The sequence below is a fragment of the Juglans regia genome, chromosome 6 (assembly GCF_001411555.2).
Source record: "Juglans regia cultivar Chandler chromosome 6, Walnut 2.0, whole genome shotgun sequence".
Lineage (NCBI taxonomy): Eukaryota > Viridiplantae > Streptophyta > Magnoliopsida > Fagales > Juglandaceae > Juglans > Juglans regia.
In genome coordinates, this window is record NC_049906.1 from 38,519,348 (window position 1) to 38,546,679 (window position 27,332).

At 37.6% G+C, this 27,332-nt stretch overlaps 1 protein-coding gene across 2 annotated transcripts; it reads left to right on the plus strand.

Annotated features, from left to right (window-relative positions):
- LOC108982364 lies at positions 1-27,241 on the plus strand. 2 transcript variants are annotated; one of them, XM_018953718.2, is made up of 12 exons: positions 1-63; positions 650-2,081; positions 3,482-3,489; positions 4,326-4,501; positions 15,823-15,883; positions 15,974-16,072; positions 17,421-17,515; positions 17,865-17,978; positions 23,079-23,146; positions 24,790-24,900; positions 26,341-26,572; positions 26,911-27,241. In XM_018953718.2, the coding sequence occupies exons 2-12, from the start codon at positions 754-756 to the stop codon at positions 27,019-27,021; spliced, it is 2,403 nt and encodes an 800-aa protein (XP_018809263.1). In that variant the 5' UTR covers positions 1-63; positions 650-753; the 3' UTR covers positions 27,022-27,241. The 2 variants fall into 2 exon arrangements, with proteins under 2 accessions (XP_018809263.1, XP_018809268.1); XM_018953723.2 differs by lacking the exon at positions 1-63 and adding an exon at positions 121-259.
- The last annotated feature ends 91 nt before the right edge of the window (positions 27,242-27,332 follow it).

Here is a 27,332-nt window from a genome sequence, read left to right on the forward strand (position 1 = left end):
AAAAGACTTCAGAAAATGGCACCGGACACACGAACAAGACCCAGGGGCTGATCGAGCAAGAAGGTGAGTAGAGGAAGTTCAAATACACTCCACTTCTATTGCTTCTATTTTATTCAGGATTTAATTTTTACGGTTTCTTTTCCTTTCTAATTCTAAATCTTTAGGGTTTCCTCCCAATTTTACTTTTCATTGTTTCTCACTTTTCTCGGCGACCGAACGGGGAATTAAAAGCTTCGAAATTCGTACTTATTTCCCTAATGTGAGGTCTTTCGTTAGGTTTATAACTTTTATCGTTTAATTGTTAGTTTCGAAGAGTAATCCTGGTGACGTTTCTTTTAATGCTTGTTTGCTGACAAAATATGAGAACTTTTATGCTTTATGTTGATTGGTTCACCACATTCATTAGCTTAGCTCGAAATTAACTAACAAGTCATGGTTGAATTAATTCATGCAACGTATTCTCTCAGATGTTATGAAACGGACTATAGTTTCTTTTCATCTATTTGTCATTTTTATCATATTTGCAAATTTTATTCTTTACAGTTGTGTTTCTTTCTTCAATCTATGAGGACTGTGCTAATCATTAATGATTCTGGATATATGTGATCTTTGGAACTATCTGTATTGAACACTTTTTTTTTGCCTCTAGGTGGCTGTTATCAAATGCTCGTGTTAGTTGATAGTAGAAGCCCATTTGTTTCGGTGGTTGTGTTGAATAAAGACTGGGTTGTGTAATTGTACTGGATTGTCATTATGAGCGGTGCTCCTAAAAGATCTCATGAAGAGAGTGGCCATTCGAAATACCCGAATGAGGATTCCAGTGCGTTCCCCAAGTTATCAACAGCAGTTCCGAGTGAGTACCATCCTCCCTATGAGATGGTTCAAGAAAGTCGGATGCCAAAGCTTCCACGTACTGAATCTCGAGATGCAGATAGAAGATCTCCTCTTCATTCAGTGTATAGAATGCCATCTTCTTCGAATGATTTTCATGTAGATCATTCTGAAAATAGGATGGATTTAAAGGATTCCAAGGATGGCAGAGATCTTCGATTTGAAAACCGGGATACAAAGATGGAGATGAGGGAGTTATTTGGTGACACAAGGAGAGAATCTCAAAATGCTAAGAGTGAGAAGGATGTAAGATCTGAGAGTAGAGGGGATGATAGTAAGGAAATGAGGTATGACAGGGAAAATTTTAGTGATCCAAAAGGTGATGTGAAGATGGAAAAGGATGGTTATGGTGCAGCAAATACTCACTTTACTTGGAAAGAATCAAAAGAACACCATAGGGGAAAAAGATACCCTGATGCCCCAAGTGGAGGTATAAATTATTGGCATGTTCCGCGTGGAAATTCACAAAGTCCCATCGAGGTTGGAAAGGAAGGCTCAACAACTGAAGAGAGGGATTATGTGGAAGCTCATGAGGCTGTTGGGGAAAACAAAGTTGATTCAAAGGGTGACGAGAAATTGAAAGATAAGGATAGAAAGAGGAAAGATGTGAAGCATAGGGATTGGGGAGAAAGGGAAAAGGAAAGAACTGATTGTAAGATTGGTATGCAAGTAGCTAATAGCAGTAGTGAATGCAAAGATTCAGGTAAAGAAGAAAGAGATGTAGATAGGTGGGAGAGAGAGAGGAAAGATTTTTTAAAAGACAGGGAAAGACTAAAAGAGAGGGAAAAGGATCAGGCCAGGAGAGACTCATGGAATGGAGTAGACAAAGAGAAATCTCACAATGAGAAGGAATTAGGGGATGGATCTTTAAGAAGGTCAGAGCAGGAAAACCCAACATCAGAGCAGAAGAAACAGAAAGACTTTGATAGCTGGAAAAATGTCGATAGGGAAGCAAGAGACAGGAGGAAAGAAAGCAATGACATTGAAAAAGATAAAACAGAAAGGCGCACTAGGTGCGATGACAAAGATTCAGATGATGGATGTGCAGATGGTGAAGGGGCTACTGAAAGGGAAAGGGACGTCTATAATTATGGAGTTCAACAACGGAAGAGGATGCAGCGGTCAAGGTGTAGCCTCCAAGTGGCTAACCGCGAGCACCGTTTTAAGTCTCGTGCTCAAGAGAATGAAGGGTGAGTTGAACTATTTTCTTTTGTTGATTAATTAATGGAAAGTTTTTTTACAAGTAATTATTTAATTGAAAGCTTATTTGCCTTAAATGATCAACTTTCTATTACTAGATATTAATGTTTGTGAAAATGAGCTCTACATATTGATTTCTGCATGGTCAAACTGTAAATATTGGATCTAATACCTATGTAAAAAATATATTGGATCAAAATTTGTTAGGTTTCTCTTTTTTCCCCTTCTGGATAGATATTTATTCCTGTGATCAGTTTCATGTTTGTTGTATGCCCTTGGACTCAGATCTTTGCCTTGGAATGAAGTTTAGCTTACCTGAAAGATGGATTAAGATCTATCAAATTTCGTAATCAATCACCTACAGAATGATTTGTACTGTTTTTATAAGACAGTGTGTCTGCATGAGACATGGTTGTGGTCATCTATTGTGGTTTGATTCATTGCATAATGTCTAGATATCGTATTGATGTTTGATTATTTTCCTTCTTTTCCACTCTAGAAGCATTTGTTGATATTAATATACATTTTCCTTCTTTTAACCTTGATACTTTGGTAATTTTGTGTGTATATGTATTAATCTGTTGCTAATGATAAAGTTCTGATTTTGAAAGGACAAAAGGTATTTGGTGTGGCTTCATCATGTTCATGATTCTGTTTAGTGTAGATGATATTTTTGTATATCTCTATTATCAAGGTTAAAAGTAAGTGATGTTCTTATTTTATAAAGTGATACTGGGCACATTTAGGGATGTGACATAGTGAAAAATAATTTAATTTGCAATTATTAGGTAAATTGGTTATAATCTAAAATAATGCATTGTTGAGGATATAGATTTTAGTTTAACTAGAAACAAAGCATTCATAGGCTGGCAAAAAGTATAGTTTTTCTGGGTTTCCAGCAGGGAAATTTAAAGCAGAAATTAATATTGTTGTTGAAATTGCCACTTTTTCTTTCATATGGCTTTTAGGTCTGGGGTTGGTTGGTTGTGGGTGAGGGATTTGGGGGTGATTATTAGCCAAACAATAAAGATCATAATTGATAGGAAAGACCCTGAAAGATACCACAAAACTGTAGTACTTGGTCTATGCCTTTGCGATTTCTAATAAAATCTTCTTTTACTTGCACACAAAAAAAAGGACACCACTAGACAGTCTAGACTGCAAATGAAAGGACAGAACTTGAACTTCATAGAAGTGACATGATTTATTTAGAAAGTCAACGATGCCAATACTATTGTTTCTGTTCATTTTCTTAACTGAAAAATGTTATATATTATCTGTCTTTTTGTGCGTTTATTATTTAATGGTATTCTTAATATCCTCCTTTTTTTTTTTTTTCCTCCTTGGCGGCTAAACACATTTCGGTTTTTTTGCCTTTTATGTTTTGCAGATCTCAAGGTAAGCTCTTGTATTCTGTCTTTTGGATGGATCTTCTCTACACTCGTATAGTAACAGGATCTGTGCCCTGTTGAAGTAATGGGCATTCCAACTTTATTACTGTCGTATGTGCAGCTCCAGTTTACCACGCATTATGTGATAATTTCACTTGCAAATTTCTATAATTCTAGTTTATACTATAGGTATTAGTACTTAATTGTATATGAAAATCCGTATTCAGGTTTTCTTAACCAAGCTTTTACTCTCTTTGTTAGCATTAGTATCTATGCGTCATTAATATAACTACTTTTAGCAACTACTAGAGCGATTGAATTGCAAGACTAGTCTGTACACATTCATACTATACATGTGTTTACTTATCATAGCAACTACTCTATGAATGAATGTGTACTTATAAAAAAAAAAGAACAAAAGAATGAATGTGTACTTACCACATTATCCCAGTTCTGATTAATGCTTGGTAGACGCTATAGAGGGTGGGTGGAGGGGGTATACATGTGTTTATTGTGCATTTTTTTTATTCAGATTTTGAAAGCAAGAGATAGGAAGCTAGCTGTATATCAAATTATGACAAATGTAAAACTTGGCTCAGAGAGTTAAATTTGTTGCTGAAGATAAATGACATTTCATGTAATAATTCAGCTTTAAATTTGAAAAAAAGCTTCTCGGAAGCCCGGTTCGATTTTTATTTGAATTTTAATTCTGCTTTAACTATCAGTGGTGATACTTCTGGGATAAAGCTTTTTGATCACTTTCCTACTTCCTCTTTTTCATAACAGATTTGAGCATGGTTTGCTGTGTGTGTTTGTTTTTTTCTAAAGCTGGGAATGTTGCAGGTAAAGCTGAAGTATCCTCTGTTGTTTATAAAGTTGGTGAATGCATGCAAGAACTGATAAAGTTATGGAATGAATACAAAGCATTGGAATTGGAAAAAAATGGAGAAAGCACTTTAAATGGACCAACTCTTGAAATCCGGATTCCAGCTGAGCATGTTACTGCTACAAATCGCCAAGTAAGGTTAACTGATTCATGTTTATATGACATTGATTGATGATCCTTTTATAATTTGCATAACGTGATTTATGTATGTGCTATGATTTCTTTGCTAGTCATAGATTTATACTTTATGTGCATTTTGTGGGCATTATTTTTGAATGACAATTGCACTATCATGATTCATGATACTTTTTTTAATTGGTAAACAAGACTTTTATTGATGAGAATGATAGGCATAGCCTAAGTGCATGGGACATATACAAGAGCGATGCCTAGTCATGATAATGAAGTGATACAAGAAAGTCATGGATATAACCATTAAAATCTGTTACAGTCGGCCAATGGAACAAAGTGTTAAAAAAGATTTTTTTTTTTTATAAGTAAGAAGATATTTTATTGATATAAAGATAGGCATAGCCCAAGTATAGAGGAGGTATACATGTGATTATACCTATTTAAGAACTAGAAACGGTTACAAGGAAATCATGGAAGCTTAGACCATTTAAATCTATAGTAATGAACCACATAAATAAAGTCTTCTAGAAAAAGCTCTTAAACTCTTCCAAGGAGCACTTACGATCCTCGAAATGTCTATCATTTCTTTCGCTCCAAATGCACCAAAATATACAAATGGGAGCCATCTTCCACACAGCTGCGATCCATGGTGTCCCCATGATCCCTCTCCAACTTGCTAGTAGTTCAATCACCCTCCCTGGCATAACCCATCCTAATCCTACTTTGCTAAAAACGTAATTCCATATTGCTCGAGCAAACTCACAATATAAGAGTAGACGATCCACTATTTCATCACTATTTTTGCACATACAGAACCAGTCAATGATGATAAGCCCGCGTTTTCTTGGATTATCAATGGTCTTGATCTTCCTTAAGTCTGCTGTCCAAACAAAGAAAGCAGCCTTAGTAGGTGCTTTACTCCTTCTATGCTCTTCCAAGGAAAATTATTCCTAGCTTGAGCTGTAAGTGTCTCATAGACATATCGTATAGAAAATTATTCCATCTTATCCACCATTGTAACAAGTCTAATATTGTATAGCAAGTTAAAGAACTCCACCAGGACACCTACTTCCCAATCATGTGCCTCCCTAATGAAGCTAACATTTCATTGCTGTGAACCATTAGTAATTGCCCGCAAGTTAGCCACCATAGCATCTTGTTCCCGTGCAATTATGAAAATAGAGTGATAGACATCCTTAAGAGCCATATCTCCAACCCAAACATCATGCCAAAAACTGATTCTACTGCCATCCCCCATACACAGCCTAGTGTTGCTAAAAAAAAAGACCACCAACCTTTCCGGATATGCTTCCATAACCCCACTCCGTATGCCCCCCTACCTTCATTAGAACACCAACCCCCCCGTACTCCCATACTTAGTATCAATCACCACCTCCCATACTTAAAAAAGAAAACTTTAAGCTTATCCATTTACCGCTTGTGATCTTTGAAGCTTCTTTCATTCCACTTCCTCCATAAGAAGCTTCTAACTTTTCCTTAGATTGTCTAAGGTAAGGATCTTCCATAAGGAAGACTTCCACGCAAAGAAAACTGCTTTTAGGGTTGTGCCTTAGGGCATGTTGGGCAAACATGAGAATTTCCAAAATTCTCATAACTTCATTCCCAAATTCAAACACAAAACACTTTTAAATTTTAAACTTTTTCATCTGATCATTACCTCATCATTACTCAAATACAAAAATCAATACAACTTTTACAAACTTAACAAAACACAAAAAAACAACTTTTACAAACCTCAAAACAAAAATAATTTGAAAAAATTACATTCAAACAATTTTTTAATTTTATCTATTCACTTTTACAAACTCCAACACAATACTTATTTTCAAATATATTTTTTATTCAACCTTTTCTCGCTCATTTTTCAAAACCCAATAAAACATCTTCACTCAAAACATTTCACTACTATTCACAAAATTTTGAAATACTTTAAGCATCCAAACAACTTTAGTCTTCCAAGGTAATGGATTTGCATTTTGCATAATAAGGGACTTATAGAATGAATGGAAAGTAAACCAATGAATGCCTCGATAGTTGTATAAAATCCGGCAATAAGGGGATCTTATGTAAATTGGATATGAAGAAAACTTATGATCATGTGAATTGAGATTTCTTAATTTACGTGCTTGGGAGATGTGGTTTTGGGGAGAGATGGTATTCGTGGATCAGATGATGTATCTCAATGGTGAAGTTTTCAGTGCTAGTAAATGGCAACCCAGTTGGCTTCTTCGATAGTTCAAGAGGCTTTAGACAAGGGATTCTTTGTCTCCACTTTTATTTGGCATAGTTATGGAGGCGCTTAGTAGAATGATCTCGGCCTTGGTTAACGGTAGTTTTGTGACTGGTTTCTTGGTTGGGGACCCCACTAGGGGTACTCTCAACATTTCTCACCTATTGTTTGCAGATGGTACATTGATTTTTTGTGAGGTAGAACAGAACCAGATGCAGGCATTGAGGGCTCTCTTAATTTGTTTTTAAGTGATATCTAGTCTGAAAGTGAACCTTGACAAGTAAGAGTTGGTGCCAGTTGGTAATGTTAGCAATATCCGACAGTTGGCTCACATTCTTGGTTGTAAGGTTTCCTCTCTTCCCATGAATTACTTTGGTCTTCCGTTGGGGGCAGCACCATGGGCCAAATCGATTTGGGATACAATGATTGAGAAGATTGAACGTAGATTAGCAGGTTGGAAGAGAATGTACTTGTCGAAAGGTGGTCGTATCACCTTAATCAAAAGCACTTTGTCCAATTTACCAACGTATTTTCTATCTCTATTCCTCATTTCAGCAAGTGTGGCAACTCGGATTGAAAAATTGCATCGTGATTTCCTTTGGAGTGGTATGGGGGGTGAATTCAAATTCCACCTGGTCAAGTGAGATGAGGTATGCTCTCCAATTTCCTCTGGTGGGCTGAGAATTAGAAACTTGAGAATCTTTAACAGGGCTTTACTTGGGAAATGGTTGTGGAGATATACTATGGAACTGGAAACCCTTTGGAAGTCGGTGATAGACCTTAAATATGGAGGCGTGTTGGGGGGGGGGGGTTGGAGCACTAGAGAGGTGAGTGAGGCTTATGGAGTGAGAGTTCGGTTCGGAAGCATATTAGGCGAGGGTGGGGGGTTTTTACTCGTCACTCTAGACTTATGTAGGGAGATGGCTCTAGAATTAAATTCTGGAGTGACCTATGGTATGGGGATAATGCCCTTAAGGATTCATTCCCTTTAGTTTTCAGGATTGCTTGTGAAAAAGAAGCTTCAGTGGCGAATGTTTTGGTAATATCTGGGGATCAAGTCCAATGGAATGTCAACTTTAAGAGGGCTGCCCAAGATTGGGAAATTGGTAGCTTTGGAGATTTTTTTTGTATTCTATACTCCATGAGACCGAACATTCAACGAGCTGACAGGTTGTGGTGGAAACCAACAGATAAAGGCATGTTCTTGGTTCGTTCTTTTTATAAGTCTCTCACACAATCACAAGACAACTAATTTCCATGGAAGAAGATTTGGCGAAATAGAGCACCTCCTAAAGTGGCATTTTTTGCTTGGTCAGCTTTCTTGGGTAAGATTCTGACGATGGACAACTCAAGGAAACAGGGGGTGATCATAGTAGACTAGTGCTGCATGTGTAAGAAAAGTGGTGAAACTGTAGATCATCTTCTACTACATTGTGAGGTCACTGAAAAGCTATGGGATGATGTGTTTTGCAGGTTGGAGCTAGCTTGGGTCATGCCAGCCATAGTGGATGAGTTCTTGGCCAGCTGGACAAACCTAAGAGGAGCCCCCCAAATCACAGCTGTGTGGAAATTGGTGCCTATTTGCATCTTGTGGTGCCTATGGAAGGAGTGTAATTACCGGATGTTTGAAGATAAAGAATGCTCTATAGAGGAACTTAGATCACTTTTTGTTAGAACTTTATTTTTATGAGCCATAGCTGTAGATTTTAATGGCCTGGGCATTCATGACTTTCTTGTTTCTTTTTCTTCTTCCTAGATAGGTGTTAACTAGTGTATTCCCTCTTGTGTACTTGGGTTGAGCCTTTTGTTATTAATACAATTGTTTACTTCTAAAAAAACCTCTCTTTCTTAAAAGGACCCCAAATGATCTTATTGTCAATGGACAGCTTTGCTGTCCATATTTGTTTCCATATTTGTTCCTTGATTTATTCTTCAGAACAATTAGCTTAATATTTGACAGATTGTATAGTGATAGAATTAGCATATACATAGTTCTTTCCATTTATAAAATCCTTTGTACAGTTTATATATTAGAGAGAAACCACAAGGCCAAGGATTCGGCTATTTTCACACAATATTTTGACTTATCTTGACATGGTATCAAGAGCCGTCTCCTAGTTTCTTGCTGTCTTCAATTTTTTTTAGACTTTCGGCAATCTCGTTTCGGGTCTGGTGGTTTCGACACTTTCTGTCGTTGGGTGGCTGTCGACGCAGCCTTCTTCTAAGCCTTTTGGCGATTTCTGCGGTTGGATGATTGTCGGAGCAGCCCTCTGGTGGTGCTCCGGCGTCTTTGTGTCTTCGTAGTTGACGTCGCAGCTCTCTGGTGACTTTCGGCTCTGGTATTCTTGTAGTTGTGACTTTCGGCATGTCTGGTTATCTCTAGTGACTTCCCATGGGCTTCTCGACCTGGTCTGGTTGCAGCAACTCTCATGTGGGAATTTTTTTTTTCTCTCAGCTTGGTCAGTAATTTTTTTTTTGTGGCTTTCGGCTTCTGTGTTGATTTTGTTTTTGTGACTCCGCAACTTCCAGTTTATTTTTTTGGTCTCGGTTGATTTCCATTGCTGTTTCTGTTTTGCTTTGTCTTGGCTTCATTTATTTGTGATGGACTCTGCACCTGTATGTGTCAAGTTGACGGGCACAAACTACTCTACTTGGGCATTTCAGTTTGAACTTTTCCTGAAGGGAAAAGATCTTTGGGTCATATTAATGGCACGAATGTCGCCCAAACATCCAATCCTGACACATCCAATGATCTCAAGGCTTCTCCTTCATGGGCTGTACTTGATGCTCGGATTATGTCTTGGCTTCTTGGTTCGGTGGAACCACATATTGTTACCAACTTACAGGCTCATCGCTCCGCTCAATCCATGTGGAATTACTTGAAGAAGGTTTATCATCAAGCTAATGATGCTCGTCGCTTTCAGTTAGAACATGCGATTGCCATGTTTCAACATGGTAGTCTTTCCATCCAAGACTATTACTCGGGATTTCTAACTCTTTAGCATGAATATACTAATTTGGTTATAGTGGATATTCCTGTTGCCGCTCTTTCGACTATTCAAACTCTTCACGAGACTAGCCGGCGTGATCAGTTTCTTATGAAACTATACCCGAAATATGAATCTGTTCGCTCCTCTCTGCTGAACAGATCGCCTGTTCATTCTCTTGATATTTTTTTTGGTGAGTTACTTCGTGAAGAACGTCTTAGTACTCAAGCTATTCTGGAGCAATCTCATGGTAGTTCTGGGATGGCAACTGTGGCTTATGTTGCCCAAGGACGAGGATCACCAATGACTTCTAAAAATTTGCAATGTTTCTGTTGTAAGGAATATGGGCATATTGTTGCCAATTGTTCCAAGAAATATTGTTCTTATTGCAAGAAAAATGGTCATATTATCAAAGAATGTCGCATCCACCCACAGAATCGTCAGGCTCAAGCATTCCAGACTTCTGTTACTGTTCCTCCCGCAGCGACTTCTGTAGCACATGGCTCTTCCTCAGGTGCTTTCTCTGATCTTGCACCTCCTGCAGCAAATTATTGCACATCAGAAATGGTGTAACAAATGCTAATTTCGGCATTATTTGCGATGGGATTTCAAGGTAAAAATTATACTAAACTCTGGTATGTAGACTTGGGTGCTTCTAATCACATGACGAATACTCCCACAACTTTGTGTCATGTTTGACCCTATGCTGGTCAATCTGCCATTCAGACTGCCAATGGCAGTTCTTTGCCTATAGCTGTTGTCGGAGATGCCTCTTCTACATTTATTGATGTGTTTCTTGCTCCTCAGCTTTCCACGAATCTTATTTCTGTTGGTCAATTAGTTGATAACAATTGTGCTGTTAATTTTTCTGGTGATAGTTGTGTTGTGCAGGACCAGGTCATGGGGGAGCCGATCGCGAAGTGACCTAAAGTGGGGCCCTTGTTTCCACTATTTTTACCTATTCCAGCATTTTCTCCAGTGTCTTTTATTAAATCTTTTGCTTGTAATAATGTTCCTGATCTGAGTATGGTGTGGCATTGTCGTTTAGGCCATCCTAATACTCAGATCTTATCTCATGTATTGCACTCTGGCTTTCTTGGTAATAAAGAACGTTCTTCTTTATCTCTTGAGTGTGATTCTTGTAAACTTGGTAAAAGCAAAACACTTCCATTTCCTTTGCATGCTAGTAGAGTTGTTTTTAGCATATGTCGACAATCAATTTTCTGCGCCTATTAAGACGTTACGCACAGATTCTGGTGGTAAATATTCGTCTATTGAGTTTCTGGCATTCTTGGCTTCTAAAAGTATTATCCATCAACGTTCATGTCCCGCTACTCCCCAACAAAATGGAGTAGCTGAACGCAAAAATCGTTATTTTCTTGATGTGGTACGTACTCTCTTGTTAGAATCATCTGTTCCATCCATGTTCTGGGTCGAGGCTTTGAAAACTGCTACTCACTTGATTAATTGTTTACCTTCCCTAGTCTTACACATGGAGTCTCTCTATTTCCGTTTGTTTGCTAAGCAACCTAGTTACGATAATCTCCGTATATTTGGTTCTGTATGTTTTGTTCATTTACCTCTTCATGAGCGACATAAATTATCTCCTCATGTTAGATGTGCATTCTTGGGATATAATGTGTGTTAAAAGGGATTTGTTTGCTATGATCCTACATTACATTGCACACGTATTTCTAGGAATGTTATTTTCTTTGAAAATCAACATTTCTTTTCTGTGTCTTCTATGCCCTATTCTTCTACTGTGGTCCTCCCCTCCTTTGAGCAGCAGTTCTCAGATCTTCATCAAGTCAGTTCTCGCTTTAAACCAGGTATGGTGTATACGAGATGCTCCCGCCCACAGTCTCTTCCGGTGGCTCACCCAATATCTGATCTTAACATGCACCGGAATCAGTCAGTTGCAGTGCCTCCAGAGCCTTTGGTATGTCGCTCTCCTCGAGTGTCTGTACCCCAGGATAGGTATGGGTTCTCTTCTGGCAATTCTATTTCAGCTCTTATTGCTGCATTGTCTAATTTTGATATTCTCACATGCTACTCACAGGCTGTCAAGCATGACTGTTGGCGACAAGCTATGCAGGAAGAGATTGACGCTTTAGAGGCCAATCACACTTGGGACATTGAGCCTTGTCCTTCCACTATAGTTCCTCTGGGTTGCAAATGAGTTTACTTAGTCAAGGTTCGCTCTGATGGAAGTTTGGATCGTTCTAAAGCTCGGCTTGTTGCCCTTGGGAATAATCAGGAATATGGTGTCAATTATGAGGAGACCTTTACTCCTGTGGCTAAGATGACCATTGTTCGTACGATCCTAGCTCTTGCTGCTTCCCATGATTGGCCACTACATCAGATGGATGTCAAGAATGCTTTTCTTCATGGGGACCTTAAAGAGTGTATTTATATGAAGCCACTCCTGGGATTGTTTCCCTCTCCGACCTCCAATGTATGTAAACTTCGTCGCTCTCTTTATGGTCTCAAACAAGCTCCAAGAGCCTGGTTTGATAAGTTTCGAACCACTTTATTACAATTTTCCTTCAAGCAGAGCGAGTATGACACTTTATTGTTTCTTCGAAAATCAAACATGGGTATTGTTGTCCTTTTGGTTTATGTTGATGATATTGTGATCACTGGTTTCGATTCTGCTTTACTTGTCCAGCTCAAGACTCATCTCTTAGAATCCTTTCATATGAAAGATCTTGGGTCTCTCACGTATTTTCTTGTTCTTGAGGTACATCGTAGTCAATCTGGTATTTCACTCAATCAACATAAGTATGTTAGTGATTTGGTGGCTACAACTGGACTACAGGAAGCTCCCTCTGTCGATACTCCCATGGAATTAAATGTCAAGTTTCGAAAAGAGGAGGGTGACTTACTTATTGATTCCAGTTTATATCAGAAGTTGGTGGGTAGCATTATCTATCTCACTATCACTAGACCAGATATTTCCTTTGATGTATAGCAAGTCACAGCCAGTTTCTTCAAACTCCCCGTCATCTTCATTTGGCTGCTGTTCGTAGGATCATACGCTATGTTCGGGGCACTTCTGCCCGTGGCTTATTCATTCCTGCAGGCAATTCTCCTCGTCTTGCTGCTTATAGCGATGCTGATTGGGCTGGTTGTGCTGATACACGTCGCTCCATCATTGGTTGGTGTGTGTTCTTAGGTGATGCGTTGATCTCCTGGAAGAGAGAGAAGCAAGACAGAGTTTCTAAGTCATCTACAGAATTTGAATACCGAGTGATGTCTCTTGCTTGTTCCGAAATTATTTGGCTTCGAGGTTTGCTTGCTGAGTTAGACTTCTCTGAGATCAATCCTACACCTTTACACGCTGATAATACAAGTGCTATTCAGATCACGGCCAATCCTGTCTATCATGAGCGCCCAAAGCATATTGAAGGAGATTGTCACTCTATCCGTGAAGCCTTTGAAGCTCGTGTTATCACTCTTCCGCACATTTCCACTGAACTACAAATTGCTGATATCTTTACCAAGGCTCTCACTCGTCATCGACATTGCTTCCTAAGTAGCAAATTGATGTTGGTTGATCAACCCGCAACAATTTGAGGGAGGCTGTCAATGGACAGCTTTGCTGGCCATATTTGTTTCCATACTTGTTTCCTTGATTTACGCTTCAGAATAATTAGCTTAATATTTGACAGATTGTATAGGGATAAAATTAGCATATACATGGTTCTTTCCATGTATAGAATCCTTTGTACAGTTTATATATTAGAGAGAAACCACAAGGCCAAGAATTTGGCTATTTTCATACAATATTTCGACTTATCTTGACACTTATATGTAGCTCCCACGCTAGAGTACATGAGATTGTAAAACTCAATGAATGTATCAACTCCCAATCGTGTGTGCAGCTTTGAAGAAAGTGACATCCCAGCGAGGAGAGCAACTAGATAGTTCTAAGAAATTTGCAATTGATGTTTCCTGCATTGCGTGATTCCATGGATTTATGAATAGGCTTCCTTGAGGGCCCTATAGCCCGCCACACCATAGGTCCTGCCTTTTAATTTTGGACCCATCATCCACCACAAAGCAAGCATATCTAGAAAAAGTTCCCCGTCCTGTTCTTGTATGATTCCAACCCACCCCATATGGCCCACTCATCTCATTTGAACACCATCCACCCCAAGCCCCACCAAATTTTAAGTTTGTAATGGCCCTTCACAAAGCCCCTTTTTTGTTGGTATCTCCACAACCACTTTCCCAATAGAGACCTGCTAAACCTAGCAGGTTCCAAACTTCAAGCCCTCCTCCTGAGATTGGGTTGCATATTGTGGCCCATTTCACTAAATAAAATTTAAACTCATCATCCATCCCCCCTCCATAAAAAATCATGTTTTAGCTTCTCTATATGATGGCCACCTTAGTAGGAAGTGGAAACAATGACAAGAAGTAGGAGTGCTTTTGATCAATGTAACCCTACCACCTTTGGACAAGTGCATCCTCTTTCAACTAGCCAATCTGCTTACCAATTTATCGATCACCTCATTCCAAATAGACTTCAACTTGAATGAAATACGCAAGGGGAGGCCAAGATATTTCATGGGCAAGGAAGATACTTTTCACCCTAGAATTTAAGCCAAGTCCTCCACATTAGGAACATTTCCCACCCAAACCCGTTCCGACTTAAGTTGGTTCACTTTCAATTCGGAGACAGCTTCAAAGCATAGAAGGAGTGCCCTCAAATTCAGATGTAGTTTTGGTTGTACAAGTTTTGTCCAAACCCCCATTGCCCTTCCATTTGATCTTCCACGGTTAGAGCTCCTCTCTCTTGTTCCATCATTAACTGTCCAGTTAAGCTTTTTTAATTCTCTAGCTCTCTTCTTAGCTGAATTGAGCTCCCCAGGTGAGCTAGAGTGGGTCTGTCCAGCCTCTATAGCTGCAAGGAGAGTTATGAATTGGTCCTCGAAGCCGTCACGCGAGATCCCCATAAGAGTATTTCTCCTTTGCCTTGTGTAAGACCAAATCTGAGATCTGGATGTTGCTTTTGTTGCTTTGGTGTATAGAAAACAGTGGAGTTGGTTCTTCCCAATATATGTGTTCACTGACCAAGGGACTTGTTTGTACCACACCCAACTTGTCTGAGACAGGACCCAACACCTGCCAATACTCTCCTCCTTAACCACATGCATGACGTATGAGTTAATCAGAAAGAAGATTCCATATTAATTTTTTTTCATTAACGTTAATCGAAAGCACTTGGCAGCTTCACAGATTGCCATGTCAACTTTAATTTGTTAAAATAATTAATTTTTAAATAACAAATAAATTTTTTATTTTAAAAACATATTTTTGATAATATATTAAACTTAGAAAAAAAAACTGGAAGGGGTGGCCCCACCCACGTGGTGGGCAAACTTTACTTAAACATATCATTTTATATAAAACTCTTGTGCTTTACTTGATATACACATGATATTGATAGCCACTCATTAAAAAAAAAGTTACTTGATCGTCATAATTAAATTAAAGTACATGCTTGAATCAAAGTATACCAAAAGGGTCATGACCAAAAAAGCTCGAAAGCTGTAGGTTCTGACTTCTGCTAGCATAAACAATCAAATATCATTCCATCTAGAGAGCCAATTTGGACTGTTATATCAAGTTCAAAGCATATACATCACATATGAAATTATGTGGAGCTACGGTATGTAAATGATCTTCAAAATCATCTAAATACTAAGAATATTTGTTCACGTCCTTTTCTGCGTCTTGAAATAATATTGAATATATTTTTAAAAAATTATAAAAGCGTGCTTTTTTGCCCAGCTCATTAAAAAAGCATGCTTAAAAGCAAGTTTTTGTAAATGCGCTTTGCTTTTGATAACCAAAGCGCTTTTCACGTAAGCATGCTTTTAACAACACTGCTGGAAACCAAAGAATACATCATTTTAGCAATTGGCATTTACTAGCTTTAGATCAATTTGGCTTATGATTTTTCTTTTAATTTACTTCCATTATTTCTATTGTGTATTATGGGGTTGAAACTTGAACATATAGTTCTGGTGGCCATGCGGTATCTTCATATTGAGTTATTGACGTCATAATGTGCAGGTCAGAGGTGGGCAACTGTGGGGGACAGATATATACACTGATGACTCAGATCTTGTTTCTGGTATGTGGTGTGATGATAGCATTTGTGTTTTTTATATAAATCATTGAAGTGGTATATGAAAATTAATATTGAAGTTTACTTGTGCTCCAGTTCTCATGCATACAGGTTACTGCCGCCCCACAGCTTCTCCTCCTCCACCTGCTATTCTAGAGTTGTGTGCTACCATCAGAGTGTTACCTCCACAAGATTGTAAGTCTATGTTCAACTATATCTTGCTTTTCTGCGTAAGTGAATGGTTGACAACACGTACTGTAGGCACTGTCATCCATTGAAGTTTGACATTGCTCAATTAAGTAGGGGTGCTACTTGCACCCCGCCCCCGCATGGGCTGAGCGGGGTATTTGCCCCCGGGTGGACCATTGGTCTGTCTGTCCACCCCCCTACCCCCGTCCACCGCCCACCCACGACAGTCACAACGGGGAAAAAAATTCAAAGAAAAGAGAATATACACAAAAAATCCACAACATAGTACACAATAAATCGGAACAAAAAAAAAAAAAAACTAAACTAGCAAAAACTTTGAGCAAACCCATGGTGGCTGCGAGAGGGAGAGTCTGAGAAGAAGAAGAAGAAGAAGAAGAAGAGGAGGAAACGAGGACGTGGGCCTTGCCACCGAGGTGACTGCGAGAGGGAGAGAGGTTCTGAGAGGGCATTGCCGCAGCAAAGGAATTCGTTACCAAAAAGACGTCTTTTTGGTAACAAATTTATTTATTTATTTTATATATATGTTTGTATATATATGTGTGTTTGGGCTGGGCTTAAGCCTAGCCCGGGGGTGTTGGGTGCAGAGGGGGGGTGGGCCTGGGCCCAACCTGTCCCCCCGCCCCTTGCTTGATCCGCCTAGGCGGGGCCGAGGGGTGGCCGGGGGTGGTGCCCCGCCACTCACCCCTACAATTAAGATGCTTGAGCATTCATAAGTTGACCATAAATTGGTAAGGATAAGGATTTTAAGGTTTTCATCCCAAGTAGAAAAAGAATAAGAATTTTAAGGTTGTAATAGACGTTTTAGGGAGCTTGATACGCTAGTTTGTAGTGGTTGTGGAAAGTGAAGAAGTTTAAGTTGGGAAGAAGAAAAAAGGTGGAAAGTGAAGAGGTTTATAACATTAGATACTAAGGAAGTTCTTGAGCTCTAATTCTCATTGTGAGAATTGCAACATCTGATAGATTGGCAATTTCTAACCCTTTGATCAAGCAAATTCTGTTCTGCTGCTCCTACATTAATATTTTAATCATAAGAAGAATTCTAAATGTAATTGAATAGTCAATTTAGTGGCCTTCTAAAATTGCTGTAAGCCTTTTGATCTTTGAGAGGATGAGAGCCTTGTGGTTGGGCTTTTAGAGGAGGTACTCAAATAATTAATACTCTGTGAGTATGTTCATGATTTTTTTTTTTTAAAGTTTTGTTGGGATTCTTATATGCAAGTAGACATCTTTTACCTTTTTCCTGTAATTGCAATATTTACTTACATTTTTCAAATAATTCTGCTTGTGCTTTGTTCATGTGATTCTAATATTGCAGTTCTAATGTTTTTATTAGGTTACATCTCCACTTTGAGAAATAATGTCCGTTCACGTGCCTGGGGTGCTGCAATTGGTTGTAGTTACCGTGTTGAGCGATGCTGCATTGTGAAGGTTATAGAAACATCTAGTTAGAGTTTTGTCTTTTTCATTGCCGGCTCTTGGAAGTCGTACTTATAATGTGCCTTTTTTCACTTTTTAATGAATTAATTATTAGTTATAAAAGAACTGTTTATTCTTGGAAGTACTTGTGGAATTTCTGCTGCTCCCTCATTTAATTTCAGAGATGATTTTATAGATCTGTTTTTCCCAGTCGGTAAGATGATTTTATAAATCTATGGACTTTTTTTGTTGATTTACTTTTAGTTTCGTTTGACTATCTAAATGGTATCTTTATAATATATTTTTCTAATCTGATACACAATCTTGATATTTTGTTCATTTTGTTTTCTTCTGATTTCAGAAAGGAGGTGGAACCATTGATCTTGAGCCTTGTCTTACACATACATCAACAGTGGAGCCTACCCTTGCTCCAGTGGCTGTTGAGCGGACAATGACTACCAGGGCTGCTGCTTCGGTATCACTGACCACCTCTTAAACTAACCTGCCTATTTCATTTTTACTTTTTACATAATTTTTTATGCTGCTGAATAACCTGTGCTTTTTCATTGTAAAACATATCTATATTTGGGGGTCTGGGGACTCATATCTCCAAGCATCCAGTACACTAGGATATCTTCTTTTTGTACGAGTGATAGTTTGAGAGGAGTTTCTGGTGGTTTGAAATTAAAATTAGATTCAGATTTGGAGCTATCAAGGAACACACAAAGTTTAGACTATTTTCTTATAGATGAGAATATTCTTGGGTGGTGATGATTACTTTTATTGCATATCGAATGCAGTTTTCAATTAGATGGTGGCACTAAGTCTGAAATTGAAAGGGTGTGTAAGAATTGCGATCCCATAGTGTAACGTTCTAATGGAAGGACCAAACCACATGACCTATACTCCAAAAGGACTAGTCAATGATACAATTTGAGCTCCATTGGAATCTTATAAAGAGCAATAACCTCTCCTTCCCAAGCAATGTGGGATTCCATACACCACCTACTCTTATCCTTATCATATGGGGGGTATCACAATCCCTCCCTCTTAAATTCCTAACGTCCTCGTCGGGCTATTCCATCATAGGTGGCATGGCTCAAGTCTCACAGTTTTTATTGGGATAAGCTCTGATATCATTTGTAACACTCCAATGGAAAGCCCAAACCACATGGCCTATACTCCAAAAAGACTAGTTAATGATACAATTGGAGCCCCATTGAAATCTTATAAAGAGCAAGAACTTCTCTTCCCCAAGCGATGTGGGATCTCATGCACCACCTACCCTTACACGTCATATGGGGTATCACATAGTGGAAATCTTACACCTTCCACTTCTTTATTGCAAGTGGTTTTGACTGCATATATGGTATATCACTTTTCTGGAAGATTTGTTTTTTTTTTTATAAGTAAATGAGTAGCTTTATTGAATAGAATGAAACTAGACAAAGCCCAAGTACACAGGAAGTATACAAAATGAGACACCTAATTACATTCTAGTGGGCTGAAAAGAAGATAGAAACTCATGGACATTCCCACCCTTCAATACAATAGCAGAAAACCACTGTAAAAGAGAGAATACAAAAAAATTCCAGATTTCTCCCATTGTACGCTCCTTGTTACTAAAACACCTATCATTCCTTTCTGACCATAAACACCACATTATGCACAAAGGTATCATACGCCACACTGCTGCCAATTGTGCACTGATATGCCTCCTGTTCCAGCACGCTAGTAGTTCCAACACACTCTTACTGATATGCCTCCTGTTCCAGCACGCTAGTAGTTCCAACACACTCTTAGGCATTACCCAACTCAGTCCTGCTCTATCAAGGATACCATCCCATAATTTTCTCGCCACCTCACAATATAAAAGTAAATGATCTATCGATTCTCCATTCCTTTTGCACTTCTGGAAGATTTAAATGTAAAATAGATCAAAAGATGACATAATGATGTGCATTCATAATTTTTTCAAATATGTTTTTTGCAAGTAATTTTTTTTTCCTAATGAAAAGGTAGTTGCAATTTTCACTTGGCATATGAGCATCATAATGTTTGTGAAAGAGAGTTTTCATTTGATAACCATCTTTTAATGTGATTCATCTGGGGCTTTAATTGTGCTGTTACTTTTGTGAGCGGAGTATACAACATCATCATTAAAGTCTTGGCTAATATGTTGAAGTTGATGCTTGAGACTATCAATTCCCAATCCTAGAATGCTTTCATTGGAAAAGGCAAATATTAGATTCAGTTCTCATTGCAAACAAATGAGTGGAAAACAGGATAGGATTGAGGGAGTCAGGTATTTTGAGACTTAGAAAAGGCAAATATTGGATTCAGTTCTGTTTGCAAACAAATGACTAGACAACATGATAGGATTGAGGGAGTCAGGTATTTTGTAAGTTAGACTTAGAAAAGGCAAATATTGGATTCAGTTCTCTTTGCAAACAAATGACTGGACAACAGGATAGGATTGAGGGAGTCAGGTATTTTGTTCAAGTTAGACTTAGAAAAGGCATGTGACTTTGTGAATTGGGATTTTTTGATGTATATGTTTAGGAGGTGTGGTTTTGGGGGAGAAGTGGTATAGCTGGATAACTCAATTTATCTCTGCAGTCCGCTTTTTAGTCTTGGTGAACGGCTTTCCCCTGGCTTTTTTGATAGCTCACCTGGGTTATGATTGTCAAGATAGATCAAAGTTTTGTATGAATGACCGAATAACTGGCCTTTGAGTGATCAGTATATTATATAGAAACTTTACAAGAGAGCTATACATGGGAAGAAACTAATTATTGAGTGATTCTAGCATTCTTAGCCTTATAAGGAAACTATATATTCTGTACAAGCCTAAGTAACGGAAGTAAAGATAAAATAAGGAAAGAAGAATAGAAGGAAACTATATTGATGATGGACAGCAAAGCTATCCATTGACAATGATAGGGGAATCCACTTCTTTAGGTCTTCTTGGTGAGGACGTGGACTGAGGAGATTTTACTCATCTCATATTTTTTATTTGCATACGACACGTTGCTTTTTTGTGAGGCAAATCCTGATCACTTGCTCTCCCTGTGATTCTTCTTTGTTTCAAAGCAGTCTCATGTAACCATGTTTGAAGATTAAGTTGGCTGAATCTAGCTTAGTATCAATTGGCAATGTGGATAATGTTGGCAGCCTAGTCAGTATCCTGGGATATCGGGTTTCCTCATTGCTGATGATGTACTTGGGCCTACCATAGGGAAATCATTTTAAGGCCAAGATGATTGGCTAATTGAAGATGTTGTATTTATTGAGTACTTGTTAATAAAAAAGAAAGAATTTGTATTTATTGAGGGGAGGTAGGGTAACTTGAATCAAAAGGCACTCTCTCAAGCATTGCTAATCATGTTGAAAATCTTCAAGGTAATGAGGCTGTAGAGGGTGAGACGAAATTCCTACAATTTCCTTAGGCAGTCGGGTATTAGAAGATTGGTCACTTTAAATAGAGCTTTAGGGAAGTGGCTCTAGCGCCATGTCAATGATAGAGCTGTGATAGAGATGAGTTATCATAGCTGAAGGGGTGGCTGGTGCTCAAATGAAGTGAATGGGAGTTATGGGACAGGTTTGTGAAAAAACATCTGAAGAGATTTGATGAGTTTCCAAGTACATGACATATGAGGTGTAAATGAAAAACCAGGATAAAGTTTTGGGATGATCTATCGTGCAGTGACAACACTCTTGAAAGGGCTTTCCTGGACCAGTACAACACTGCTAGGGAAAAGAATGCATCAGTAGCAGACAACTTGCAAATTTCAAATGGAAATCTTCAATATGAGGTGGAGTTTGTTTGTGCAGCTCAGGACTAGGAGGTTAACCCCTTCACCTCCTTTGATTGGCTATATTCTCTGCAATTAAAATTAGGTGGGGTGGATAAAATGCTCTGGAGCATATCGAAGGGAGGGGCGTTTCAAATGAAGTCCTTTTTTTAATGCATTAGCCCCACACGACAACAGTACTTTTCCATAGAAGATCATTTGAAGGAGCAAGGTTCCTTTGAAAGACACCTTCTTTGTTTGAAAGGCTGCCCTTGGGAAGATCCTTACTTTGGACAATCTAGACTACCTATCGTGGTGGTAGAATGGTGTTGCATGTTTAAGCGTGGTGGAAAGTTGGTGGATCATCTGTTACTTCATTATGATGTACCTAGGACTTTATGTCAAGCTGTTCTCATCTTGTTTAGGCTAACTACGTTTGGGTAGCAAAGTCTTCTCAACACTTTCCAAGTATTCTCGTACTTGTGAAAATACTTCACATGCCAAACACAATGAACCATCTTCGTACCAAAGTCTCTCCAAAAATATTTATCACTATTAAATATAAATAAAAAATAAAATCACTATAATATTTATCACTATTATATATAAATAAAATCACTATAATATTTATCACTATTATGTATAAATAAAAAATAAAATCACTATAATATTTATCACTATTATATATAAATAAAATCATCATTAAAAAAATATTTATCACACCTTTTTCAATTATCTATCCAAAAGTCAATAACTCAACATACTTCATACATCCAAACAACTCAAAATCCTCTCAATGGGACCCACAAACCCACTTCAATCTCTACTCATAACTATTCACAAACATTCTCAACACTTCTCAGGTATTCTCACTACCCAAACGTAGCCTTAATTGGGTGATGCTTAGAGGAGTGGTAGACCTTTAGGCATGCTGGAAGGGATGGTTAGTGAGCCATTGTAGAGAGAGCTTGTGGAAGATGATCGTAAGTTACTTAATGTGGTGTCTATGGAGGGAAGTAAATGACTGCAGTTTTGAAGCCCTACAAGAAATATTGAAGACCTAAGGCATTCTTTTTCTATAGACTTAACCTGTGGATGGCAAACAACCTATGTCTGTCTAACTTTACTTCCCAGGACTTTTATGCTCTATTCTCTCTTAGGTGTATCGGCCATATACCTCCCGTGAACTTCGATTATGCCTCTCACTTCTCTTGATCTCCTTTTTTATATGTAAAGGATTTTATTCATAATGGAAAAATAGGCATAACCCAAGTACACTTGATCATTAACAAAAGTATTTGTACTTAAAAAAATATGTTTGAGACCTTCCAGTCAACAAGGCTTTGATGCCAACTTGGAAATCATTAGTCAAACTTACTTAGGAAGCAACTACTCGCTTCTGGTAAAGCTTCTAGAACACTAAGCAATACACGGAGTTCTGTAAATGATAATGAAACCTAGATAGGCCAACAAAGAAAGAATTCAAGCAGCTCTTAGATCCTCAAAACAACTTTGTAAGGCAAGAAGGGATGGAAGATGGTCTCCTGCCTGTTAATCAAAAAAAGAAGATGGTCTCCTGCCTAACGTTTCTAGGATAATAGACTATGCTGTCTGTTCAGTAAAAAAGGAGAGCAATAAAGCATGGTAGCATCATCAAACAGCAGATATCTGACTTTGCGTAGTTGCAAAATGTAAATTTTAAAATACATATTGTTGGACATAAATTTTCCAGATCAAAATTATGGATCCTAATCAGTCTCATCGTGGCTTTTATTCCTTAGAATGCATTGCGGCTGCAAAGATATGTACGAGAAGTTACGATACAGTACAACCTCTGCAATGAGCCTTGGTACGCTTAAAATCTCTCTCTTTGTGTGTGTGTCTCTCTCTCTCACTTATGCGCACACCTATTTTTTTTCATCATGAATTTATTGGAGATGCACATGGGGAATGCAGATATTTATGTTCTTGAAACTTGTATGTTGTTGGTGTTCCGGGAAAGGTGGAGCTATGTAGCCTTGTTTTTAACAAACATTGGCGTTCGCATATATATATATATATATCCATTGAAATTATTATCTATTCTAGAACTGTGCTTGTGATGATTTACCTTATCCATGTAACACTAGGCCCGGGGTTGAATCGGATAAAAGACGTGTTTGCATGGTGTCCATGGTTCCTCGTCATAAAAAAAAATTTGTGCTTGTGTGTGTATCTGCATGTGCTTTTTGTTGTTGTTGTGACCCATTTTCTTCATATGTTTATAAAGCCATATCTCATCACCTGTCTTGATGTTGAAAATTCAGATGTATTAAAATCATGAGAAATTGATTCTCATATATGAACGACTGTCGTTCATCTATATATATATATATCATACTTCTAATATTTAAATGGTCTCAAGTATTTTATCAGAATCATTATTTATCGGAGTTTCCTACTCTATTATCTTTCTGATATTTCAACTAGGACTATCTCACAAGTTTGGGTGTTTGACTAGAATCTAATATTTTTGTCATGGCAATATGATAAACAGAAAAGAAAGAAGCAAAACAAATATGGATGTTGTTTGCTTACCCATGGATCAATTCTTAAAACAAATAGGTACTAAATAAGAATATTTCATTTCACTCAGGTTGTTAGATCCCTAACTTCTATGATTTTAGGAATTTTCAACAAAATATGGATGTTCTTTGCTTCTCCCTAATTGGGTTTTTTTTTCTTGTATGTCTTCTGTACTTGGGACGCTCCTCTCTATGCTTGTTATAAGATTGAAGTACTTAACTATATATATATTATATATATATATATATACTTAACGTTTTTAAGTCCATGTGGTTGTTTTTTAATCCGCTCTCACATGCAGTTATGTTTCATATCATCCTAGAAGCAGGTTTGATATTACTATTAAGAAAATTCTATATACTACACCATCATCCAATTCTTATCCCACTATGTTGAGGTGGCACTACGCATCAACCTTTGAATTATTTTTAAAAAAAGGTCAAGAGATGATCCAAGGGTGATGGAAAGTGCCACAATTATAAAGTGGGATGAAAGTAGGATAGGAATATAGTTTATATCAATGCTCTTGATATTAATGTGTGGTATTTTTTAAAAGTTAGTTAATGCATTTTTCTCTTATATCCCCACTTCAATATTTGTGTCCACTGCTATTCTTCTTTCAATATCAATAAAGTTTTTACCTATAAAACAAATTTGTGTCCACTGGAATTCTCAGTAAAAATGCATGTCCAGTCTGGGTATACGTGACTTCATCTACATTGTTGGTGGCTATGATTTATCTGCTTTTCAGTGTTGTTAATGCAATAGATGTTTTGTTCAGCCACACGTAATAACTTCAATCACAGGGACAAGGAAACTAAATTTGTGTTTCGAGAATATAGTCTACATTCACCTGCTCATATTTTTAAGCCCTTAATTCTTAAATGATTGCTACTCTAATCATATATGTTTTTGTGATGTCTTCAGGATTAAGTACAGTATAAGCATTGTTGCTGACAAGGGTCTGAAAAAACCCCTCTATACATCTGCACGATTGAAGAAAGGAGAAGTTTTGTATTTAGAAACACTTTCACACAGGTATTCTTAATATATGCTTACCCAGATGGCTGTGGCTGGGAGTAAAGTCGCCTAAAATTCCTAGTCCAGGGATTCCGTGAGGCCCCATGAACGCTGAGAAGAAACAAAAAAACTAAGCTTATATGAGGGCTCTTCCCCCCGCCCCACAAAAAAAGATGTTTTAGGAAAGAAATTGATTATGTACGCTGACTGCCCCAAAACACTTCATCATTGCAAATAACAACCAGGCTTCCTTCAGAACAAAAGGCTGTACTTGTTACCTTCTTCAACATCAATGGGAAGAGTCTTTAATCCCTTAAAAAAAAAAAAATCATCTCCCTTTTCCCTCGTCCTTTCTTGTATCTTTTAACTTTCTCATTTTGAAACCTTTTGATAAAACTCCCCTCACATATCAAAAACTCCCTTTGAAACTTATGTTGCTTCCTATCACTCATGCCATCATGCTTTTACAGATGTATCACACATGGCACACGACATGTGCTATTTTTCCCAATCAAAAACTAATAAACATAGTAATAAAAAATTTTAGTAGGTACCTTAAGCTTTCGTTCTTTGTAAGTTTTAATTCTTTAATTTTTTCTATTTGAAAGAAAAAAGATTAAAAATACAAAAATTTTGATACATGTTTTTACATTCAAAAGCGTTTGATAAATTGAGGAAAAAGATACCCTTGTCAAGTTTTATTTCTTCATAATTGGGTGCATTTGGTTGAATTTAATATAGTTAGTCAAAATCATGCTTCAATTTGCCGACTTTGTGTGAAAAAACAATTTTGTATGTGCATGAACTTGTATTACAATTTTTAGCATGAACAGTTCCAATCAAAGCATTATTTTTGTGCAGGAAGTTGACGATTTTAATCATATGTCAATTGCTACAAAATATATATTCTATTAAATTTCATTTAGAAATAATATGTGGCCCCTAGGGAGAAATCTTGGTTTCATTCCTATCTCGGGGTATTCTACTGGATGGGTGGTAAGCAAGCAAACAACAATTTTTCAGGTACCAACCATTGTTTTTCAATGTTAGTGGCATTCATCACATCCAAATTCAACTATTTATCCATATTTACCCCATTTAGCTTATTGAACCTGAATTTGAAAGTATGCCAATGTGACCAAAAACCTATCATTGAATTTGAAAATAGTATTTGAAATTCAAATAAATTAATGAAGTAGAATGCTTTAATTATTGGGGTTACCCATCCGGCTGGAAGTTTCTTTGAAAATGTCTATGTTTACCTACTCTGTTTCCATAGTTAGAAAAGGTTATTACTTCTGTTGTTTGCCTTTGTACTTTTTTATAGTTATGCAGACATATTTCTGAAATTTTGACTTTTGAGGTGCTGGAGGCTGAAGTTCCACGTCGTGATTGCATTTTCATTTTTTATGAGTGACTATCATGTATTTTCTTATCTTTTTGAGTTCATATCTGAAGGTATGAGCTTTGTTTCACTGGAGAAAAAGTGGTCAAAGCTATGGCGGCATCTCAGGTACATGACATGGAGACAGAGAAGTCTCAGAATCATCACTCGCATGCCACAAATGGTGAAAGAAGTGATTATGATAACATGGCGGTTGATGTGTTTAGATGGTCTCATTGTAAGAAGCCTCTTCCCCAGAAAGTCATGCGATCGGTTGGGATCCCGCTTCCCCTTGAATATTTGGAGGTACTTTTCACTCCATTAGTCCATTTTGGCTTCCTTGCCATATTGTATAGAAATTTGTTGGAATGTCTGATTTCAGATAATAATCTGCCGTTTCATAAACCCCTTCTTTGACTACTTACCGCATTTTTGTATAAACACGAGCAATTGTGGTTTTACATTCTTGTTAGGGGCTACTTCCAGTGAATTGGTGTACAATATTTTTGCATCTTTCTAATAATTCAGTGACAATGTCAAGAAATGTGGAAGAGGGTGGTCATTTTCATATTCTGATTTAAATTCTATGTAATATAACATGTATATATTTACATATATATTAGTTAAATATTCTGCTTAAATAGGTATTGGAGGAGAATCTTGGCTGGGAAGATGTGCAGTGGTCACAAGCAGGCGTTTGGATTGCTGGAAAAGAATACACACTTGCTCGGGTGCATTTTCTGTCAATGAATTAGTTAAGTCGTCTTAATGTTTGCCGTCACAATGTATTTAGAACTATATAATCCCCATCTGGTGCGTTGAACGAGTTTGTTATTCGTATTGATGCAGGTTTTGACTTATGAAAATGCTCGTATTTATTAATTTAAACTTTTCGATGTATATGGGTAAAAGCCTGGTTTTTAAGAACATATCTTGGGCAAGAAATGTCCAGTAATTTTTCAATTTTTACTCGGAGATGATGTTATTTGGCACCCTTTTTTACAAAGAGGTTGCAGCCTGTAGAATAATCTTTTTCGTTCCTTGTCAATTCTATAGAGCCCTTTTG

What these genes read in the sequence shown, in the direction of transcription:
- LOC108982364 (XM_018953718.2), top strand. Translation starts at nt 754, where the DNA reads ATGAGCGGTGCTCCTAAAAGATCTCATGAAGAGAGTGGCCATTCGAAA. An exon ending in CTACCAGGGCTGCTGCTTCG is followed by an intron (nt 17,979 to 23,078) that starts GTATCACTGACC and finishes TTTATTCCTTAG; the next exon opens with AATGCATTGCGGCTGCAAAG. An exon ending in AACCTCTGCAATGAGCCTTG is followed by an intron (nt 23,147 to 24,789) that starts GTACGCTTAAAA and finishes TGATGTCTTCAG; the next exon opens with GATTAAGTACAGTATAAGCA.